This window comes from Mus caroli, unplaced genomic scaffold, assembly GCF_978045245.1.
Source record: "Mus caroli unplaced genomic scaffold, Mus_caroli_1 scaffold_10, whole genome shotgun sequence".
Taxonomy (NCBI): Eukaryota; Metazoa; Chordata; class Mammalia; order Rodentia; family Muridae; genus Mus; species Mus caroli.
In genome coordinates, this window is record NW_028227265.1 from 95,161,170 (window position 1) to 95,184,145 (window position 22,976).

The 22,976-nt window shown below is 40.5% G+C and overlaps 1 protein-coding gene across 1 annotated transcript in view; it reads left to right on the forward strand.

Moving 5' to 3' along the window:
- Positions 1–22,976, forward strand: part of Tnks (tankyrase) — a 141,223-nt gene that overhangs the window by 36,148 nt on the left and 82,099 nt on the right. Inside the window, exon 3 of the mRNA XM_021169245.3 lies at positions 12,045–12,140. Coding sequence (XP_021024904.1) covers positions 12,045–12,140 — 96 coding nt within the window. The remainder of the gene's footprint in view (positions 1–12,044; positions 12,141–22,976) is intronic.

The window sequence follows — 22,976 nt, forward strand, 5'->3', positions numbered from 1 at the left end:
AATTAGATGTATTTACATTTCATTTATTTTACCTATAATGTTAGTCACCTGATGGGAAGAACGCTTTAATTTTTATGTTTTGTAGTGTTGTTTTTGCAAGCATAGATTAAGGTAATTTTTGTCTGAGAAGAAATTTCACTACTCTGTTTGTAATAAACATTACAATATTTGTCATAAATAGAAAAATAATGGACTGGTGTGTAAAGCAGAAGTCCCCATTTTATGAACCCGCTGACATCACTTTTGAACTTGAGATGTGTTCTTACTGTGAGTACCATTGAGATGCCTGCCTAGGAGACCTTTCCATCATCACTGTGCGTATCGCCTTCTGCTTTCCTGAACAAACCTTTTAGAAACAGACACTGACTCAAAATGGATTACATTCTCTTTAGTGAGAATTTGGAATTAAGAGTTTGGTGATGCCAATGAATATATTTATTGCTTATGGAAAAGGAGGGGAGATAGCAAGATAGTGCAGTTTTTTAGGCAGTGTGTTGGCTAATTTTATGCTAGGGTCATTTTCGAGAAAGGAACCCAAATTGAGAAAATGCCTCTACACAGGTAGGCCTGTGGAGCATTTTCCTAATTAGTGATTATTGTGGGAGGCCCCGCCCATTGTGGGTGGGCTTACCTCTGCGCAGGCGGTCCTGGTTCTTTCTATCAGAGCCTGCAAGGAAGTCAGTAAGCCAAGACAGGAGCAAGCAACAGGCCTCCAAGATTCTGCACTCTTTTGAGTTTCTGCCTTGACTTCTGTCAGTGTTTGACTCTTTCCTGGAAGTGTAACTGAAATAAACCCTTTCCACCCCAGCTCATGATCATGGCAACATTACAGCAACAACAGTAGCTCTAACCAGGATAGGCACACTTCTGCTTTTCTTTTTGAGGAAGTCTGTCTGTTCTTTAAGAAGTCTTATTAAAATACCTTGTATTCCTTGTAATAAAATAGCTTTGATAAAGTTGGCACTCAAAGACAAAGTAATAGATTGTTAATAATTATTTTACTTTACTTTTTTACTATTTACTTGTGTTTTTATATTGTAAACTTAAGAATATTAGAGTAGCTGGCATATAAAACTGTTTGGAGATGTGCTACACTTTGTATCTGAGTGTTACAGGAATTTGGGTCCTGAAGAACATAAGAGAAGAGAGCCAGGGTGAGCTCTTTCTTGTAGCAGAGTGTGGGGACAGTTTCAGTTGTCACAGTCAGGAATTGCTACTGATTCGTACTGGGACTAGGTCAGGGTTATTGTTAAACATCTTAGAAGGGGCAGGATACCACCCTGCTTTTTAAAGTACCTCTGCCAGACAGACCAGTTAAGTTGAAAGTAAGAGCCAACTACTTCAGCAAAGATCCAGGAAGCTGAAGACAGCAAAGTGAAAGATAAATTCAAGTTGTCAGCCCTTCCTGTCCCCTGTCTACTCACCAAAAAGGATGACACTGAAAGAAAGGGCCAGATGACCGAATCAGGAGTTGAGCAGCCTGAAGAACCAGATGAGAGAGGAAGGCAGAAGCTCCTGTCTCCCTTGAAATGCAAGAGATGACAGCTCCCATTCTCCTGGTCTCAAGGGATCAGAAAGGATGTGCTTAACACTCAGCTTCACTGCAGTTCCTGTATGTATTTGTGAGCCTAAGAAGATGCATGCAAAGTCAGCCGCATAATGGAGCCATCACGTTAGAGGCAGGCGGTGTCTGCTCCAGGCTAGTGGTATCTAGGAGGAGCCAAGTCTGTGATCTCAGTAGCACTTGCCAATAGATATGTAATGCTGCACACATGAAGGTAAGGAGTTTCCAGTAGCCACATTTAAAAGATGGGTGATATCAAGTCACTGATACTTTTCATTAAGCACAATCAATACAAAATACTACTTCTATATTTAATGCTTCTAGAGCATTATTGATACTTCTTAACATTGTTTAAGCTAGAGTTCTGAAATACGTTTATAGTTAAAGTATATCTCAGTTAAACAATTTTCATGAGTTTGTGTGTACACACATATATACATCATACATACACACACACACACACACATTTTTTATTTAAGATAATACCATTACCGTGTAATTTTGGCTGGCCTGATTATCATTGTGCAGCCTAGGCTAGCCTCAAACTCAGTGATAATCCTCCAGCCTCAGCCTCCCCAGTGCTGGGATGATCGGGTCTGTACCACCACACCCAGCTCTGTGAGTAATGCTTAACCTGTATTTGGAGTTCATAAACTTTGCTGTTCATGAAGTAATTTCACATGCCTCAGGTATGTTGAGCACATGGAATGCTTGTTAGTAACTGTATCAATTAGCAGGCCTTTACATTTAAATTGAGGAAAATGAAGTGTAACAGTTCGGATCATCAGTCCCCCTACCGCATTTCATAAACTCTGGTTACCTTTGTTAGAGGCAACCTCATGGGATAGCCTATCTCCAGAATATTAGGACATATCTTATGAGTAAGAAGACCAAGCTAAAACACACTCATTACTTTCAAACTCTTCTCTGGAATCCCAACCTAGTTCCCTATTCACTATATTAGAATATTTGTCCTTTTACTTCCATTTTGGAAGAGCTTTATAAGTGGGTCACATTAGGCTCTGCATTGTGCAGTGATGGTCTCAGATTTCTCCAAAGGATGTTAATTAAGATGAAAGCAGCTTGCTTTACTCAGTGAATGTCGATAATCACTCAGTACAGAGACACCATTGGGCATCAAAGCAATGCTTATCTCACGTTCTCCAGAGAAGCTTGTGCATTACTGAGCATGAGTGTGTTGATAGAACAGAGCTGATCACTCTTTTGGTCCTCAAAACACATAGCTTTTATCTCCCGTGACTAAGGAAATTAAATGAGGGGTCCCAGCAAAATGGCTTTGTGGCTACATACAGGCCCTTGCTGCCAAGCCTGACAACCCAAATCTGATCTCCAAAACCCATATGATAGAAAGGGTTGCCCTTGGACTTCCACAAATACACACCACAGCATGTTCCATTCACAAAAATATACAAGAAAGACAAATGTTAAAAATTAATAAAAGTGTATGATTTACTTAGAGTTGGCACAGTGATAAGGAAGAGTAGATCTGTCTATTTTAAGGTAGGCTTACAAACATTACTGAAATGTAGTTTGATAATGCTAGTTTGTCAAATTTGCATGGTTTCTGGTATTGCCAGCTATGTGTAGGCATTGTTCTGAGGTCTGTGACAGTTTTGGTTTTTCAACACGAGTGGAGAGTTCTTGACTATGTCTTCTATTAGTGATCTATTAGTGCTGACACATTAGCTGTAAGTATGGTTTGTGTCTGGTTTGGTTTTAGTTATAACGCAGTTCACAACGTGGTAGAACTTGAGTCCACCCATGCCTCTTATGTTCATTTCTTTTCCTGTTGTGTTCGTGAAAATAAATTGTTTTTCAGTTCAGTAATTTTACCATCAACTGTTTCTAATCTAGTTAAATGCTCAGAAAGTTTACGTTAAATATACATAAAAGCAGCATTCAGTCTTAATGAATTGAGTATTTTAAATTGAGTATTTTAAGTCCTTTTTTTTCTTTTTGTATTGATACACCTGTTCACCTCTGAAATAACCACTATGATCAAAATGAACATGTGCACCACTCTAGGAGTTTTGGTACCTCCTTTCCCTTGCTTCCCACCATCTCTGGTCAATAATTGATCTGTTTTCCCTTGACACTATAAATTACTTTCCTGCTACAGCATAATTTGTTGAATAGACTGTTTCCCACAAGCGAGTCTCAGTCTCAGTTACTGTTCTATTGCTGTGAAGACACCATGACCAAGGCAGTTTATACATGAAAGTATTCAGTTGGGAAGGTTGGCCCTTAGCATCCCAGCAGGGAGTGTGAAGGCAGGCAGGCAGGCTGGCAGGCAGGGACACCAGCGCAGATGGCACTGGAGCAGTAACTGAGAGCTATCCTGATCTCCAGGAAGAGAGACAGAGACAGGCAGAGAGAAGGGAGGAAGAGAGGGGAGGGGAGACAGAGACAGAGACAGACAGGGCCTGGCAGTGGACTTTTGCAACCTTAAAGCCTGCTACCAGTGACACCCATACTCCAACAAGGCTTCACTTCCTATCCTTTCTAGACAGTTCCACTCTCTTGTGACTAGACATTAAATATATGAGCTTATGGGGATTATTCTCATTCAAATCATTTTGACCTTTGTTGAAAAATGGGTTGACTTTGTGTATATTTGTCTTTTTTCTGGGGGGTGTTGTGGAGGGGTGGTTCAGTGGTTAAGAGACCTCTAAGAACTCAAGACCTCTAAGCAACCTCTAAGTTGCACTTAAAGGTCTTGAGTTCACTTCTCAGCACCCACACAGTGGCTCACAGCCATCTGTAATGGGATCTGTTGCCCTCTTCTAGTGTGCATGAAGACAGAGCACTTGTGTACTCAAAATACATAAAGAAATCTTTTAAAAATCACTTTAAAGGAAAAGAAAGAAAAGAACTTTGACCTTGAAGCCACACCCTCCCCACCCCTGACCTAGGGAATGGTGGTTACTCCTAGCTAAGGTGGCTAGGGAGGCCTTTGCTTCCCAGCTGTAGCAGCTGTGTTAATGAGGTCTGTAGACTTTGGTACTCTCTGACGGTCAAGACCGTTTCAGCACTCCTCTCCTCTGATATGTTCTAACCTGAAGCAGCTATACAATGCTTTAAGACTCTGGTGTCCTCAGGTACTCCAGGACTAGTCCACACCCACACTTCCTCATCCTGAGGTACAAGCCCCTCATGATGTAGGGAGAATGTTATTTAAAGTTATTAATTTGGGGTGGGTTTGGGCTTTCCTTGCTGCTATTTTGCTCCATGAGACCTAGGGAAGAATCCCCCACCCACCCACCCAATCATTAACTGGCTTCAGAACAGTGGTGTTTCCCATGTGTCCTGCTTAGGGTTCCCTTTGCTCGCCAGTTCCCGCCAGTAATTTTTGAGCTGTCTCAGTAGCAACCACTTGAAAGTTACATTTAGTTCTTGTTTTAAATCTCATTCCTTTTCATTGTTTAGCACCTAAATGACTTAGCTGGCATTGCTCAAAATTGAAAATGCTTGTCCCTTAATTCTAACTTAAATTCAACAAGCCAAATTATTATATACATTAGTAGTGGTTACTTGAAATTTTATGTTTACAGCTAGTAGTAAATCAACTCTTGATAGGTTAAAAAAACCCCTACCATAATAGTAACACTTAATCTCCCTATTAGCTTGACTGTTTTGTGCTCTGGTAAATAAAGCATATTTTGAATGAAAAAACTAAAACACTTTTTACGTTTTTGTACAGTTTTTAATGGTATAACTTAAGCCATTATATATTACGCTAATATATATGTGTGTGTATGTATATATATATATATGTATTATGTCGAAGAAACTATCACTGTATAATCAAGGGAGCATTGTTGTATATTCAGTTAAAGAGAAAAAACACGGCTCTGTCACTTAGCAATCTTTTGTTTTGAGACAGTCTTACGTAATTCGTTAGCCTTAAGCTAACCAGTCGAAGATGGCCTTGAACTTCTGATCTCCTGCCTCTGCCTGCAGAGCTGGCATTACAGGCAGGCTTTCACTGTGCTTGGTTTTACATAATGCTGGGAATCAAATCCAGGGTACTGTGCATGGTAGGTATGCACAGCATGGTAGCTGCATCATTTCTACCAAATGAGCTACATTCTTCGCCCCCTCATTGCTTAAATCCCATGTTTGTTAATGAGAGTTCTAAACTTGAAGAGTATTAGTTTAAATTTGGTTCTTTAGTATATATTTTGCTAAAGAATGAAAAATTTTGTTGCTTGGGGGGGAAAAAACCAACAAACAACAGTGGCTAATGAGATGGCTCAGTGGGTAAAGACACTTGTCACCAGGCCTCAGGACCTGTTAATCCCTGGGATCCATATGTAGAAGTGATTGTCCTCTTACTTCTGCATTGTGTCTCCACCCCCAATAAATGTAGAAAAAAGCTAAGACTATTTCCATGTATTAAAAAAAATAACTTAAAAATAACTTTCCTTGGGGTTAGAAAGATGGCTCAGAGGGCCAGGGTTCAGTTTCTGGCACCCACTTGGCAGTTCACGGCCATCTGTAATGTCTCAGGCAATCCAACCTTCTGGCCTCTGTGGGGCACTGAATATACATGGTGCCCAAACATACATGTAGGCAGAACATTCACACATATTGTGGTGGTCTGAGTAGTTATGGTCTCTATAGACTCATGTGTTTCAATACTTAGCCCATAGGGTGTGGCCTTGTTGGAGGAATTGTGTCACTCTGGGGCAGGCTTTGAGGTCTTCTGTGCTCAAACCAGAGTGCCTAGTGTGGCACACAGCCTGGGGATAAAGATGCAGCACTTTAAGCTCCTTCTGCATCATGGCTGCCTGGATGCTGCCATGCTTCCCACAGTGATGGTAATGAACTGAACCTCTGAACCTGTAAGCTAAGTGTTTTTCTTTGTAAGAGTTGCCTTGGTCATGGTGTCTCTTCACAGCAAGAAAATCCTAGCTAAGACACATAAAGATATCTATAAAAATCTAAAGGGTCCTATGTGATTCAGTTTTTGAAACTCAGTCTAGCACGTGAATATTTGCATCCCTGAGAAGTAAGCTGTTTACAAATATTTGGGAACATGGAACATAGATCCTCAGTTTTCCTTTCAGTGTCACCACAGCCAACCCTTGGAGACTCTAAACTCGCATAATCGTTGATGTTTTTAATATTGTTAAATACTGTTATGCTTGCCCCTTAAACAAGACCTTTTCCCTCATTTATTTATTCCCTTTACATCCCAACTGCAGGCCCTCACCCCCCAACCCCATTTACCACCTCCTCTTCAGAGATTTTTAAATTGTCTAATATTGCCTGTGGGTAATATAATATATTCTGAAGTACTTTGTATTTTTCTAGTATTTGGCACACTGGCTTTGCATTAGGTTTAACTTTCTATTTAATTTGTAAGAATAATGTAGGTGCCTACATTTAATAGTTAAAAATGAAATGAGACAACATGGTTAAAGTTGTGGTTCCTAAATCTGAACAGATCTGGCTACATAAATAGAAATTGAGTAGGGAATTCACATATCACAGCTCATACGGAATACAATTGAGAATGTGGCCCTTTCTGTGTTATAACTACCTTTTGTGTCAGCTGCTGTAGTTTTTGTAGCCTGCCTACTTGGAAAGGAGATAGGAAGAATGTCTATCAGTAGACTGGGAAGAGTCCAAATGTAGTGGTGTAAGGTTGGCTCATATCTCAGTTGGTTAAAGACAGTAGAAGTTATTTATGACTCTTGAGGTTGAGGCAAGAGGATCATGTATTAGAGGCCAACTAGGCTATATATTGAGGCCATGTCTCAATAAATAAGTGAAATAAAGTAAGGAGGTTTGAATGGCCATGGTACTCATTAATTTACATTCTGGGATATTCATATGTTCCTTTTCCTCCCTGATACCGTTCTTTGTATCGTGTTTGCATATTCTGAGAGGCTTGTGGTGTTTGCATTGACCATACAGCATGAATTCCCAGTTACATTTTATGCCAATAGTTAAACTACCTTTGATGATTCCGAACTTGAAAAGTACATTTTGAGGCATCCGAGTTGACACCCCTAAAGTACCATGTGACTTTCCTGATGTTTGCCACTGTCACCTTTGCTTGTTGTACATATCATTCTTGCCTTCCTAGAATGTAGTGCCAAGAGTACCATGACACACCCACATGACTTTTATAGTCACGGCCTGCTCTGCTGTCTCAACTGTGTGTACAAACATGTTTGCAAGTCGGAGGCCGTTGAGGCTGTCCATAGCTCAGCTGCTGTGAGAAGTGCTGCAGTGAAGCTCATGTGCAAGTGGCTGGGATGGAGCATAGATGACGCCCAGCAGTGTAGCAGCAGCTGGGTGTGGAGGGCTGACCTTTAGACTCGGAGGAACTGTCCTGAAGGGTCTGCATTTTAAACTCTGCTTTGATATTCTGAGTAGCTAGTAGGCAATGGTGTTGTTAGACATGAAGCTCGGCCTCTGAACTCTGGTTTCTCCCTTCATTTACTCCTCTCTGCTTTGGGAAAGACAGGTTTAGACCCCTGTCACTTTAATGCAGATATCTTTACATCTAAACTTCTTGGAGTTAATTTTTTGTTATACTTCTAATAAATGTGTGATGGTTAAGTATTTCCTAATCTGGATTTTGCTAGCAGCAGTTGCTTCTTTCCTGTTGCAACATTGTTCTGCCGTGATGTGCCTTGTTCAGGTCACAGAGAGAGCTAGGAGTGACCACAAAATGTCTAAAAGCCACACATTTCAGGCAGGACAGTTACTTTTGAGACCGCCTAAACCAGAATACAACTGGGAGTAAACAACCATTTCTCTTTCTGAGTAGACCATTACAAGTACAGTCCTGTTCGAAGGATTGAGGATTCAAGTTCCTTTTGGGGGAACAGTCAGGCTTTCAATACTTTGCCTCTACCACTTATTAAAAATTGCTGAATCAAAGTTCCCATTATGTAACTGTCATATCCTGCTAAGTAAAAATGTTTTCACCTCCATTTAAAGCAGGATCTGGTGTTCAGTCCCAAGTATGAATAACAGGCAGCGCTTTTCATGGTAGCTATTTCTTTGCACATGATCACTCAGCAACTAAGCCACCTTTCTTTGATTCTTGAGTCTGCTTTATGATTGAGATGCCTTATAAACTAATTGGAAATTTCCAGGATGAACCAATGTGAAATTTCCTTCTGGAATTAAAAACAAAGTTTCTGCAAAAGCTGATCAATTTGATTGCATAGTCAGGGCTCTGAAGAGGAATTTACATATATACAGGGGATTTATTAGAGTGCCTTACAGACTTTGGTCCAACTGGTCCAACAGAGACTGTCTCTCTATAGAAGGTCCCAAGAGTCATTCAGTTCGTGAGGCTGAGTGTCTCAGCAGAAGATATATGAACTTGCCAGTGAGAACTGTACTTGTTCTCCTTGAGCAAACCCTTCCTTTCCATGACCTCCCAGTGGGCTGCTACAAGAAGGTTGGCCCAGGTGGGTGTTCTGATCCTACCTCAAAGGAGCCAGTTAACCAAGAGTTCCTCCCAGGTGTGCTCAGCCGCTTGCTTTTGAAGTGAATTCCAGATGTATTCAAGTTGACCACCAATAATAGCCCTCAGGATGATAAAGTAACAGTAACTCATGTTGTGTTACTATTTTATTCTTTAACTCTTGAGTCACTTTAGACTCAAAATAACATTGCTACATTCAGGAAGTAAGTGATACACAGCAGTCCCCTCCCCACCAGGATACTCAGGACTTGTGGTTAGACTCCTAGTGGATGCCTGAAACCTTCGGGATGGTTTCGTCCTTTCCCTGTGCTTTCCTATACATATGTATACCTAGAGGAGACTGTATCTGAGTAATGGGCCCCGGAGTCAGGTCTGTGCGTGGTGTCCCGGATGAGCAGGAGCTGTAAGAACTCTGCTGGAGCAGAAGTGACTGCACGCAGCTCTAGGTTCCTCTCCTGGACGACGTGCAGCCGCATGCCTGCTGTGGGCTACTTCCCTCTTCCTTGGAGTTTCAGCAACAGACTTGTCCTCCCAGGGATGGGAACTCAGTTTTTTTCTTAAGTTGAGAACTTTTGTCTTCTCCTTTAAAGAAAGCATGCTATGCTAAGTACAAATGATACAAACATGTATCATTTGACCAGCAGCCAGCATCATCATTGTGCTTACTCTTTGAGACTACTCCTAAGTAAAATAGGAGATCAGCCCTGTGATGTGCTAGCTAAGATGACTGCTGAGTGACTGGGGGTAGGCAGCACATGCAAGTGAGTGCACTGGACAGAGTGCTGGCTGGTTCACCTCGTGGGTGGATGGAGCAGGGTACTCAGACTGGTGCATGATGTGAACCTTACATTTCATATTTTAGACTATGATTGGCTGAAGACAACTGAAACCATGGAGACCCGCAGCTGGTGGGAGGATGACTGCAGAAGGTCTGCAGATCTCTCTGTGTCTTCCCAAGTATGGCTTGTTTTAATATTACAAGTGTGAAATTGCCCCAGATCTAAGGGGAGAGGTGTGAATGCTAACCTTCAGACAGCTATCCATTGTAGCAAAGCCATAGTCTTGATGGCTTATGCATCACAGAAAGAATGGCTTTATAAACAACATGACTCAGTACTTGGTAATATGAAGATCACCTTCCAAATTTCAAAAGAGTGTATGGGCTTCAGTGTAGAACTTGAGAATTACTAGTAGTTGCTCAAAGCCAGGACTGAATGTTTTAAACTGCTCTCGTATGGGTGGGGTCAGAGGGTGTGTATCCGGAGTTGCTTGTCAGGAGTGTGCTTGAGCGCATGAGAGTACCTGTGCTTTTGGATTCCAGAGAGGCCCCATTGAGTGTTTTCCTCAGTCACTCTCCACTGCATGTTTTGAGGCAGAGCCTCTCACTGAGCCCGGGATACTCTGATTTGGCTAGACTATGGCCAGCTAGCCCCAGGGATCTTTCTGTTCCACTTCCCTAGCTCTGTGTGGCAGATGGATGCTGCTGTGCCCACCTCTGTCCATGGATGCTGAGGATCAGAACCTGACTCTTCATGCTTATGTAACAAGCATTTCACCAGCAGAGCCACCATTTCAGCCCTAAAACTCTTATGTAAGATGTAAGTTTCCCTTATCTAAATAAAATTCGTGAGACCTAAGTGCTTTGGCATTCAGACCCACCCCACCTGAGGATTTGGGATATTTGCATATATATAGAATGAGATGTTTTGAGGTTGGAATCCAGGCCTCAATACGAGATTTATTTGTGTTTCACATATACCATGGTAAGCATGCAGTCTATGAAATGAGCCACATTCTTAGCCCCCTCATTGGTTAAATCCCATGTATGTTAATGAGAGTTCTAAAATGGAAGAGTATTAGTTTAAATTTGGTTGCTTAGTGTATATTTTGCTAAAGAATGAAAAATTTTGTTGCTTAGGGAAAAAAACGAGCAGTGGCTAATGAGCTGGCTCAGTGGGTAAAGACACTTGTCACCAGGTCAGGACCTGAATTTAATCCCTGGCATCCGTATGTAGAAGTGATTGTCCTCTTAACTTCTGCATTGTTCCCCACCCCCAGTAACCGTAGAAAAAAGTGATTCAGTATACACTTAAGTGTTCCTCTATCCTGGTGTCAGAGGATTCGCTTTCCTCACCTCCGTGAATTTCAGGATTTTGACTAAAGATGCCTAACCTGTTCACTGTTTAAATATCAGATGGGTAGTAGCACTCCAGTGGTCTCTGGGGCTCTGCTCTTACACAGCAGAGGTAGTTTAGTTGGCATTAGACACTTCCAAAATGCCATATCCATATTTTATCTATCTGCCCACTCATTTATAGGAGGTTCTGAATCTTAAGGAGTCTCTGTAGCTTTTTATGAAATATCTTTGTTACATGAATTTCAGTGATTGGATTTCTAGTTCTAGAAATTTGATGCAGGATCATAATACAGGATATAGTTCTTTTTTGTAGCATGGCTGCAAGAGCTGGTGTTGCATGCATTACTGTGTCTGTTAAACTTCTGGAAACAAGCCAGTGTGTCTATGGTGAGTTTCATATGTGAGCACTGAGCCACTAAAAGCCTTGCACAGGGTTACAACTCTTCTGAGAGAGGAAGTGTTGGAAATTCAGCAGCGAAGCAGCAGCAGCAACAAGCAGTCACAGTGGTAGTAAAGACAGGGCAGCTTCAGCTAGCACAGCTCAAGAGCGAGGCAGTGAACACGCACACAGCTCCCATACTGCTGCCTCGGGAGGCAAAGCAGGACTGTCCGGGGCAAGCTTCTAGTTTCATGGTTATGATGTCAGGTCATGTGATAATACTGTACCATAAGTTGCCAACTTTGCTTTACTCTAGAGAAGATCCTTTGCTGCAGTGCTTTTGTTCCCCCTTTTCTTTCATTTTTCTTTTCTTGAAAGAGAAAAAATTGTGCAATGTATGTTTATGCCTACACCATGCCGAGGCGACACTTAGCAGTAAATAATCTCTGTATCCCCGAGGTAAGATACTGTTTGTGCTTTCCCTGCACAGTGCTGCTGCAGCACGGAGCCGATCCAAACATCCGGAACACCGATGGGAAATCAGCTCTGGACCTGGCAGATCCTTCAGCAAAAGCTGTCCTCACAGGTAAGGAGCCAGCGCTAGGAGACCGAATTTGTAAGATTTTCATGCACTGAATATTTTTCCACTAATGAAGCTAAGAAAATACTAAAAACCTTATTGATTGGATGTGCATCTTATTAATTGTGTTGAGATATATACCTATATATGTATATATCATATAGATTGATATATATTAATTTTACTGCTTATAGCACTGAGAATTACAGCATTAAATCATAGTGTTTCTCATATTTTGTCAGTTTTATGGCTTACATCACAGTTTTCCTCTACCTCCTCTTCTCAGCTGGTTTTTTAAAGCCCTTCACTGTTGAGCAGACAAGGGCATTTGTGTTATTGTAAAAGTAGTTTTCGTTGGGAAGACAACCTGCTGCCTTATCCCTGGGGTCAACAGCTAAACACTCGGGTGCTCTCCTCACCCACTCTTACATATTTCATTATATCTTTGTACTTTTTACCCTGATAGCCAAGTTTTTTAGATTGGGGTAATATATTGTCTTTCTACTTCTGTAAATGCAGATTTGGGGCTTAATAATTTTATAAAAGTAAATGCCAAGAACCTTCACAGAGGAGACCCTGAGGGTAGAGAGCACCCTTCGTCATGGTCGGCAAGATTATGTTTAACGGCTAGATTTTGAGCTGCTGTTCTCATTGATCTTCGTTCTCAGTGCTGCATTGGCTCTGTTTGTTTTTGTTCTCAGCATCCCGGTCCTGCTGCCTTTGCCCTCCTTTACTTTGTAATTTGGAGCCTCTTTGTCACTGCAGTGCTAGCAGTGCTGTTATAGATTGTGTAGAAGAGACTCTTAACTATGAGCGAGGTCTGTGTTTAAGTTATCAATCTGTGCTGTGCACTCTTAATAGAGATTGTGAAGTGAATAGAAGGCATTTATGTACAGAAAGCTTTAAAAATATATGGAATTTTGCTTAATTACTCTACATGGAAAGACAACTTCCCACTGTGCTAAAATTAATATAATCACTGCTAAATCAGAGTAATCTGATATCTCTCAATTAATTAAAGATGAAATGAGTTGCTGCATGAGGAGGGCATATACCAGAGGAATAAAGCTCTGTAAATCAGTGCAGATGAAGTTAATGCACAGTTTTAAATGATGAAATCAGGCCGACCTGATTTGTCTCCGACCTGCCTGGTCCTGAAACCTTCAGTCTCTTATTAAACGGTCATGTGCAACAGAATAGCAGCCTTCCGTGGTCTCTGGCCGGGGGAGAAAGACAGTGCAGAAACAGCTCCTCATAGCTGCTACAGTATGTGCCAAGTGCCAAGCAAGACTGTATTTCTGAGTGTCCTCCCCCTGACCTTTCCTCTTCTCCAGCTCTCTGCCTGCTTGTTCATTTGTTAGGTGCATTTAATGCATCATTGCCTGTAGGGCTGTTTGAAAGACATAAGTTTAGATAGAAGCTACTAACCGCAAGAAGCTGTCTCCTCATGTTCACTGCAGGTCAGAGAAGATCATTTTAGGGTACAGCTTTGGCATGCTTGCTTGAAGAGGCTGGAGTATGGCGGAGGACAGATAGCATATTTGATTTGAGCACTGTCTAGCATTGCACTCTGCTTAGATGGGAAGATTCTAGTTTTCTGTATTCAACTGCTGCTTGCACTGTTCCTTCTAAAAATATTTTTGAGGTAACTTTTCTTTCAGTTGTGGTTTAAGGAAAAAAGTTTAGAACAATAGTTCTCTTGGAAATATAAACTGTCCTACTGCACACTCATTCTATAACATACATTAAGGAAACACTCAGGCGAGCTGTTTCAGAGTGGTTTTCTGCCCGTATGGGCTTGTTACTGAGGAATTCTTTCTGATGCAGTTACGATGGAAATATTACTTCTCAAACTAAATTTTAGAAGATTAAGCATTGATTTTACAAAGGGAAGAAGGCTCAGCGCGACCCAGTCTTGTCTAGTAAATGCAAAGCTCACGTTCAGTCCTTCACACTGTCCTGAAGGGAAGGGAGGCTCTTGAAGGGGCGTCTCAGAGGTGTTAGGCTCACTCCAAGACTCATTCGTACTCCAGATGAGTTGCAGTGCTATTATATAACTTGAGAGTGATTTTCTTTCTTTAATTTCTCTGTGGATATTTAGGTACTGAAGATCTGATAGCCTATCATTTATGTTACAAATTTGCTACATCAGCCAAACGATGCGCAGGTATACCTTAAAGCAAATGAACAAAGAGTAAATCTCTTTTTATAGAACATTAATGGTGTGTGTGTGTGTGTGTGTGTGTGTGTGTGTGTGTATGTGTGTGTGTGTGAGAGAGAGAGAGAGAGAGAGATTGATTTTGGTTGTTTTGTTTTGTTTTGTTTTTTTAATATAGAGACTGCTGTAAAAAAGCACACAGACTGTCAGTAGGACAGTTGACTATTACCACATAGCCTTTGCTTTGTATAGTCCCATTAGACATTTGAAAGAGAAGGCTAATTGGAAAGACTAGTTCAAATATTTGCTGAACTATTTGAGTGAATGAATAAAGTTTATAGAAGTCTAAAAGATTTTAGCTTTTGTTAATTACCTGTGTTCTAGGTAATCAGCTGGGGGGCTTGGGAACAGTTTGTGTGGTTTTTGTGTTGGTTTTTAGAACAAGAATATAAAATGTCAAAGTATATGTAAATATTATTGAACAAGATATTTGGTGTGTTGTAATTTTGGATTTTTAAAAGTAACAGTTTGGACTTTTTCTGTTTATAAAAAATATGTTCGGAAATAGAGGAAGATAAAAACACAAAAAAGAAAGATCATAATTTTCCCTTAGAGATGGCATTGATATACTTTGTATAGCCTTTCCTTTTCTACCATAATATAGCAACATATGTTATATAGTACTGAACGAAATATGTACATAGGCATATGTTTGTGTTTTGCAAATGATTGACATTCATACATAATATGCAATATTTGATTTAGTGGTGTAGATATATGCCTCTGTGGCCTGGGCTTTGTGCTTTATACACAGTACTCTCTAGACCCTATTTTTAGCCTTTATTCATCTTTGTGACTCTGAGATCATTAGTTTCACCAAAATTGTGCTTCTTTACCATATTCAGGCTCAGCACATAGAAATGGATGTTTCTGTCCTTGACTTGGATGTATTTAAAGGTTTGTTTGTATTGCATGAGGTATAATTATGGGAACACCTAAATGTGTTAAAAAGGCATTGTTAGCCAGAAAGTTGTGGTGCACGCCTTTAATCTTAGCACTCAGGAGGCAGAGACAAGGCAGATTTTTGTGAGACTAGCTACACAAACCCTGTCTGGAAAAATCATAAAAGGAAAAGACATTGTTTCTTAGCAGGACTAAGGAGGATTTTCCCCCCATATAAAGTAAAATCCCTGGGGCACCATGGATAGGATGGAGGGTGTCAATGGGCTGAATCAGGCTAGGTGAAAACTGGCTAAGACTGAGAGTTTTAGGGAAGGATAGATGGTCCAAGAAATGCTGATCTTTGGCAAGATCAATGATAATTAGAATATGAACTATGTGTGTTTCTATGGTCACAAAGTTGGCCTGGAAATTGGCTCTAGTACCTTCCTAGTTGATATTGAGAAACAAAAGTAAGGAAAAAGGATATTTTACACAAAGGAGCTGGAATACTAAATAACGTTACTCACTCTTGTAACCTCAGCACATGGTAGACTGAGGCAGGATACTCACTGCAAGTTGGAGGTCAGCTGAGCTACTTAGAGAGTTCCATGTTTCTCTGTATTATGGAGTACTCTGTCTTAAAAAATCAAAATAACAAAGCCAAAACCAGTAAGATACTTTAACCCTAGCTCATTGTACTTGTAAAGAAATCCTCATCTCTGGCTGCTGGGCAGCCTCCCTCCCTGGGCTGCAGAGTGATCAGCTATGGCTCACCATCTCAGACCATGTTGAGGAGTGTGGCGAGTGCCTGTAGATGCTGGCTTGGTAACTAGGCAGTGGATGTCTGGAGTTCCACTCCACTGCTTTCCACTGCTTAGGGAAGCAGTAAGGATCTGGAGTCTGCCTGCTTAGCTTTGACCACTAGGGGTTCACTCAAGGAAAGGCTTCCCATTCTTTTCATACACTTCTCATTCACCTTCTTGGTATTAGGTCTATATACTGTTCTTTCAGATTGTTGTACCTCCTGATTTTAACCACCTTATGTCTTAGCCTTGGGACCCAAATCTTCATCCTCTTTCTTCCTTGACAACAGTCACTATGGGCCTCTGAATCTCAGTTCTCATCAGTGTAGCCAGAGTAGGCTTTATAGAGCATAAACCAGCATCCTGTTCTTTAACATATTCCCCTTACGCCTGGATAAAATCCAAATTCTTCAGCTATGACTTGTCATATCTTGCTTATATTTTGTATGTTTTAGTCTTTTATTCTCTGCTCCATATTTTCACAGTTGGATGTTTGTTGTTTCTCACACACACAAGCTCTTTTCTTTGAAGTAAACATGGTTCTAGAACTTTGTGGCTCATCAGTTAGGTGTCTATTCAGATGTTTCACCATCTTGTTCCCTGTTCTGTTAACTAATCTTGGTATCTTCATGAATTTATCCATACCTAACATCATGTTTTCTGGCCTTTATTTGCTTGTTACTAATACAATGAAAGATTGAACGAAGGACTTAACAGTGTATTGAGTGATTAGATTAAAAATGTATGCTCAGGATATAACTTTTGGTAACTGAGAAGATAATCATTAATTGACATATCATAATCTTAATTTTTTAAAAAGTACATTTATGGATGCTTTGCCTGCATGCATGTCTTTGTACCGTATGTGTACCTGTGCCTGTGGGTGTCAGAAGAGAGCAGTGGATTCTTAGGAAGTGGTGTTAGACCATTGTGAGCTGCTTTGAAGGTGCTGGGGACTGAACATGGGTCCTTTGGAAGAGCAGCAAGTTCTCTTAACAGCTGAGCCATCTCTCTAGCTCATAATATTAATACATTTTCTTCTTTATCAAAAATTGTTTTGGGTTGCTGATATTTAAAATGTTTGAGTTATTGATAAATAAAAGACAGGTAAAATAATGTAAGTAGGTTTTTTGTTTTTTGTTTTTTGTTTTTTTATCCCGAGACAGGGTTTCTCTGTATAGCCCTGGCTGTCCTGGAACTCACTTTGTAGACCAGGCTGGCCTCGAACTCAGAAATCTGCCTGCCTCTGCCTTCCAAGTGCTGGGATTAAAGGCGTGTCCCACCACTGCCCAGCTGTAAGTAGGCCTTATAAGAGTTCTTGTCAGAAATACAGGTTACTTTGTAATTTCTAACAATGTTGGGTGACCCCAGCATGCTAGTGTTTCAGGCTCTTCATAATCAACTGTTTTTATGTATAGTTAAAGTCATCAAGCTTATATCATCTTCAAAGCAAATGATGGCACAGACTTGTAATACCAGTCTTGAGCTTTGTGGAAGTGAAGGCAGGGGATAGCAAGCTCAAAGACATCCAGTATCCTCAGAGAGCCGCAGGGCAGAGGGTGGAGCTGGTGATCACACTAGATACCTGCCTACTATGGTCTCTACTCTTAGCATGAAAACCCTGACCTAAGAGCATAAAGCAAAGTCCAGGGAGAGCCTCCACTTACCAATAACAGGATTGTGAAGCCCAATAATTTGTTGGTGTATACTCTGAGTTAGTATGTACTTTGAGAGTAGCTGTGATTTTTTTTTTTTTGTACTAAATTAGCAGTTCTGTAACATTTTCGATTAGAACTTTGACCAAATTTCTATTTTAAATGGTTCTTTTAAATTTTATTATGGTAAACTTATTAATTTTTGCTTTGTGGGGGGCATTGTTGTATTGGATTAGAACTTAGGGTCTCATCATGTTAGGCAAGTGATTCACTACATACCCAGCTCCCACGTTTGTTCTGTGATGTGGATGGTGCTAGAGTTTATTAATATTTTACTGTTGTAAGGTTACTAGCTCTTTCCTGGACAGACTGATGTTGATGCCACTGCAGATCTGTGTATAGATGGAGCAGACAGTACACGGAGACCCCTGTTCTCTTTTGGTGTAGGTGAGGTCTGTGAGTATGATCAGACCATGAGGTAGCTAAATGTATCCTAGATGTGTTTGCTCTGTGTCCTGATTGATTTTTCTCTCTAGTTTAATTGGTTAATAAGAGTGGTAGTAAAATTTTAACTAAAAATGTAAATTTGTAGCTCCTTTTAAGTTCTGTCCATGTTTGCTTCAAATGTACTACATTTTTGTTGTCTGGTGCATGCATATTTAAGATAGCATGTTTCATGATGAACTGGTCTGCTTTCATTATGTCAGGGCTGTCTCTGATCATTTTCCTTACTCTGAATTCTACTTAACTGATTCTTAGTCTCTCATGCTTTGTAAAAACACACTTGTAAGACATTTATCTACCTACTTACTCTTAACCTGCCAATATTATTCATTACATTAGAATTAATTTCTTTCACGCAAAATTAATTGTCCAATATTCTCTTTTTCTACCAGGTTCTGTTATTTTAATTGGTGTATGTAGATTTCTCCAAGGCCTGTGATAGATTTCTGACTCCTAGAACTTTAGTGTTAGGTAATTTGTTATGGTAGCAATAAGAAACCGTAGAATATTGATTGTCCCTTTTATTTCATCTGTAGTGATCTTCCTGTAGCAAATGCCTTTCTATTGACACTATGCATTTTGTTTGTAGTGTGAGAATGTATCTTAATTTTCCTTTGCTCTGGCAAAAGAACTGCAAGATGTCGAGGCACTGCCTGCTGAGCTGAGGGTAGGTTCATCCCTGCTCAGTCACCCAAGGCAGGGTGAGTGGGCATCTGTCTCCTCCAGAGGCTGTTGATAATTTTGTGGCTGGATAGTATTGTTTCCCACTACATTTCTCTATGTGACCTCCACGGATATCATGGTGTTGGGGTGGCAGTCCCTCTGCTGTTGGTGATTCTGTACAGGGCCTCCACTGACCTCAGGCCAGTGAGAAAATGTTACTGTTACTGGGTGGGGGTGGGGGTGGGGCTCTGTAGTTGTCCTTAGTGTGATCCCAGGAGATATTACTGGCAGACAGAAAAGTTTAGGCTCCAGGCTTTCTAATTAAAGGCTGTGGAGATGCACATCTGCGGATGTCACTGGCTTTTAGTTGGTGTAGGTAGGCTAGGCTACATATTTGGAGGGTATTTAGATATGGGTACTATTTCACTGGAGAAGGTTGGTCGTTTTGTACAAGTTGCCTGTCTTGACAGGTTCTGCTTAGTTTCTTAGAGAAACACAGGGTTCGTTTTAACTATGGCAGTTGATATTTCCAGGTTGCCAGCCTTTTTAGTTCCTAAGGTTTAGGAGATATGGAGTTAAGAAGAGCTTGGGAACAGAATACTGTGTCATTCTTTATACCAAAGCCCCTAGTTGGCTGAACTTCTGTCCACCTCTTAAGGGTCTCTTATTTTTGTTCGATGCATTACATGTAAGCTTTCTAGGTATACTTACTGATAGTAATAGGGAAAATAATATTTACTCTATTTCCTCAAAGATCCTAAAATACTTTAATCTATGTATATGAATGTTTTGTTTGCATGTATGGGTGCACACCAGAAGAGGGAATCAGTTCTAGACAGTTGTAAGCTACCATGTGGGTGCTGGGAATTGAACCTTGGATCTCTGGAAGACCAGGCAGTGTTTTTGTTTGTTTGTTTGTTTGTTTGTTTTTGGTTTTTTCGAGACAGGGTTTCTCTGTGTAGCCTTGGCTGTTCTGGAACACATTCTGTAGACCAGGCTGGCCTCGAACTCAGAAATCTACCTGCCTCTGCCTCCCGAGTGCTGGGATTAAAGGCGTGCGCCACCACGCCCAATGAGATTTATTCTTATTTATGTGTATGTGTGCATGTCTCCACGAGTATATGCCATGAGCGTGCGAGTGTGCCAGTGCCCAGGAGGAAGCCAGGGGAGGATGGCAGAGCCCTTGGATTGGTGTCACACGTGATTGTGAGGTACCTAACATAGGTGCTGGGAATGAGACCTGGGGCTCTTAATAGCTACGCTGCCTCTCTAGTGTGAAAGTATTTGAATCAGTCATTTCTACTTGCTACTCTTGATACTATGAGGATCTCTGAGAACGAATAGCATGAATTTTTGTGATATCCCTGATTTTCTAAATCTTTCCCAATTGGGATCCAAAATATATAGGCAATTATAAAATACAATGAGATAATACTGGATCACTGGTATTATGATATTGACAAACAGGTAATATAGAGAATTGTTGAATATTTTAGCTTTTAAAGTGGAATAAAAGTAAAATTATGATTTTGCTATTTACTAATTGTGACCAAAAATAAAAATTGTCAATAACCTAACGCTTTATCAGTCAATAATGGGGTTGAGAGCATAATCCCATAGTCTTCCCTTTTGTCATCTTCTCCCTATGCTGTTTATTAATTCCATTTATTCTTTAAGATTAAGGCAGAGGCAGGCGGATTTCTGAGTTCGAGGCCAGCCTGGTCTACAAAGTGAGTTCCAGGTCAGCCAGGGATACACAGAGAAACCCTGTCTTGGGGAAAAAAACAAAAAAACCCCAAAAATTAGAATAGTGTCTTAGGGTTTTACTGCTGTGAACAGACACCATGACCAAGGCAAGTCTTATAAAAAAGAACATTTAATTGGGGCTGGCTTACAGATTCAGAGGTTCAGTCCATTACCTTCAAGGTGGAGCATGGCAGCATCCAGGCAGGCATGGGACAGGCAGAGGTGAGAGTTCTATGTCTTCATCCAAAGGCTGATAGTGGAAGCCTGACTTCCAGGCAACTGGGGTGAGAGTCTTAAGCCCACACCTACAGTGACACACCTATTCCAACCAGGCCACACCTCCAGATGGTGCCACTCCCTGGTCCAAGAATATACAAACCATCACAAATAGCTCAACAGCTAATATATATTTTTAATTTTGAATAATTAAATTTCCAAGACCTTAAAGAGTTACTGAATATACGGCATGAGAATTTTATCATTAAAAAAGATTCTGATGTTACTGAATAGTAAAATGATGGGAAAGATTACTTAGGTTTGAGGAGGTACTGTTAATTATATAGTAATATAATTGAATTCTTTAATTAAAGAAAGTAGCTTGCTGTTGGAGAGTTTACTAGTGGACCTTTACACAATACCATCTTTCCTGCTCTGTTTCAGCCTTGCTGTACGCAATGCCAGTGTTGCTGTATAATGTTATCCTAAGGCTGTACAATCTGGGGGACGATATGATGTAAAATGTTACGTTATCCTGAAAACCAAAACCGTTTTCAGATCTCTGCTTCTGTGTCTAATATGTTCAGGGATAGTTGTTTTAAAACCTGTGTAATAATGTCTCCCAGCATGCTCTAGGTACCAGTGAAGAGAATGCCAGCTGCTAATAGGAGGCTAACTCAGTTACCCTCATTTGCTTAGCAAGCCATTGGATCATCAGTCCCTGAAGGTCTTAGACCAGGAGAGTGTATTACTGGAACCCCAGGGGACACAGTAGTCTCAACTTATACCTTCTGCTAAAGAGATCTTATCACTGACAACACGTTATATCTAAATGGGGTAGAGGTTAATTGGTTAGAGGTGAAGTAGTTAATTATAAAGGGAAATTTGTGTATGCATGCCACAGTTGATTACTCTTCTCATCTCCCACCTGTTCCCATAGTCAGTGATTTCATTGCGTATTGCCCTATTCGCATCCCTCCTAGTATTAGAGTCTTGAGAAGTGGAATTCTCTTTGCTCATTGTTATGATCTCAAGCCCCAATGAAATACCTGTAAAATCAATGATTAGTCAGTAGATGGATAATTATTGATAGACTAGAACAGACCTATTATTAACAGTATATCAGTTTTTTATGAGAGAGAAGGCATGACTAAGAGCGTGAAGAGGATTGGTCATATCTGTGTGAGTCAGGAATCAGAAAGAGATGAATACTGGTGGGCAGCCCACTTCCTCCTCTTCTTCCTCCTTGTTTGATAGAACCTGGACCTAAACCCATGTACTGGTACTGCCCACATTCTGGAGTACACCCCTCCCAGGTAAGTCTCCATGGAAACACTCTTGCCAGCATCCTCAGACATGTGTCTCCTAGATGATTCCAAATCCTGTCAGATTGATAGTGGTAGTCTACATAGTGAGACCCACCTTTCTCTAATGCATACAGCCTTACTGTATCATTTGAGTCAGTTGCAGATATGTGGTGCTTCATGGCTCAACACTTTCAGATATACTCGCTCCTAAGAACAAAGACACAAGCCAAAATGTAGCAACCATAATTGGGAAATGAAGTGTTAGTGTAATACAGTCCATCTTTCTACTGTTTTAGGGAAATGGGTCTTGGCTTATGACTTTTCCAGTAATGCCTGTTAACTGAATTTCTTTAAATAGTTTTTGAACTCTGAACCTTTTCATAAACATTTAAAAAGTGGCCTATCATTTGCTATATCTTTACCTAGTGGCTACCTCTTTTTTACAGATTCTACTGTAACATTTGCCTTGCTCACCCCACTTGCTCCTTACTGCCCGTTTTAAAACTTTCTGCTGTTTGTTTAATGTTACTGCTATCTCTATTCCTTAGATTTGCTGGGATGCAGGTAACAGTTATGGACTGTGTATCACTTCTATCAAGTGCTTGAAAAATACATCATGAAGCTGTTTTAAATGACAGGGAAAAGGCGCAGTAAAACTTCAACTCTTCTTTTTAAAAGAATGCCAAGCAGTACTCTTCTGAAACTACTAGGGACTCAGCTAGGTTTTATAACACTTGGCTTTTCAGTCACAAAACGTGTAAGCAATGGGTTATCTATGTGTAATTATAAAATATTGAAGTCTACATAAATGGCTAGTGGTCAGTATTGTGTAACACTCTATGTAATAC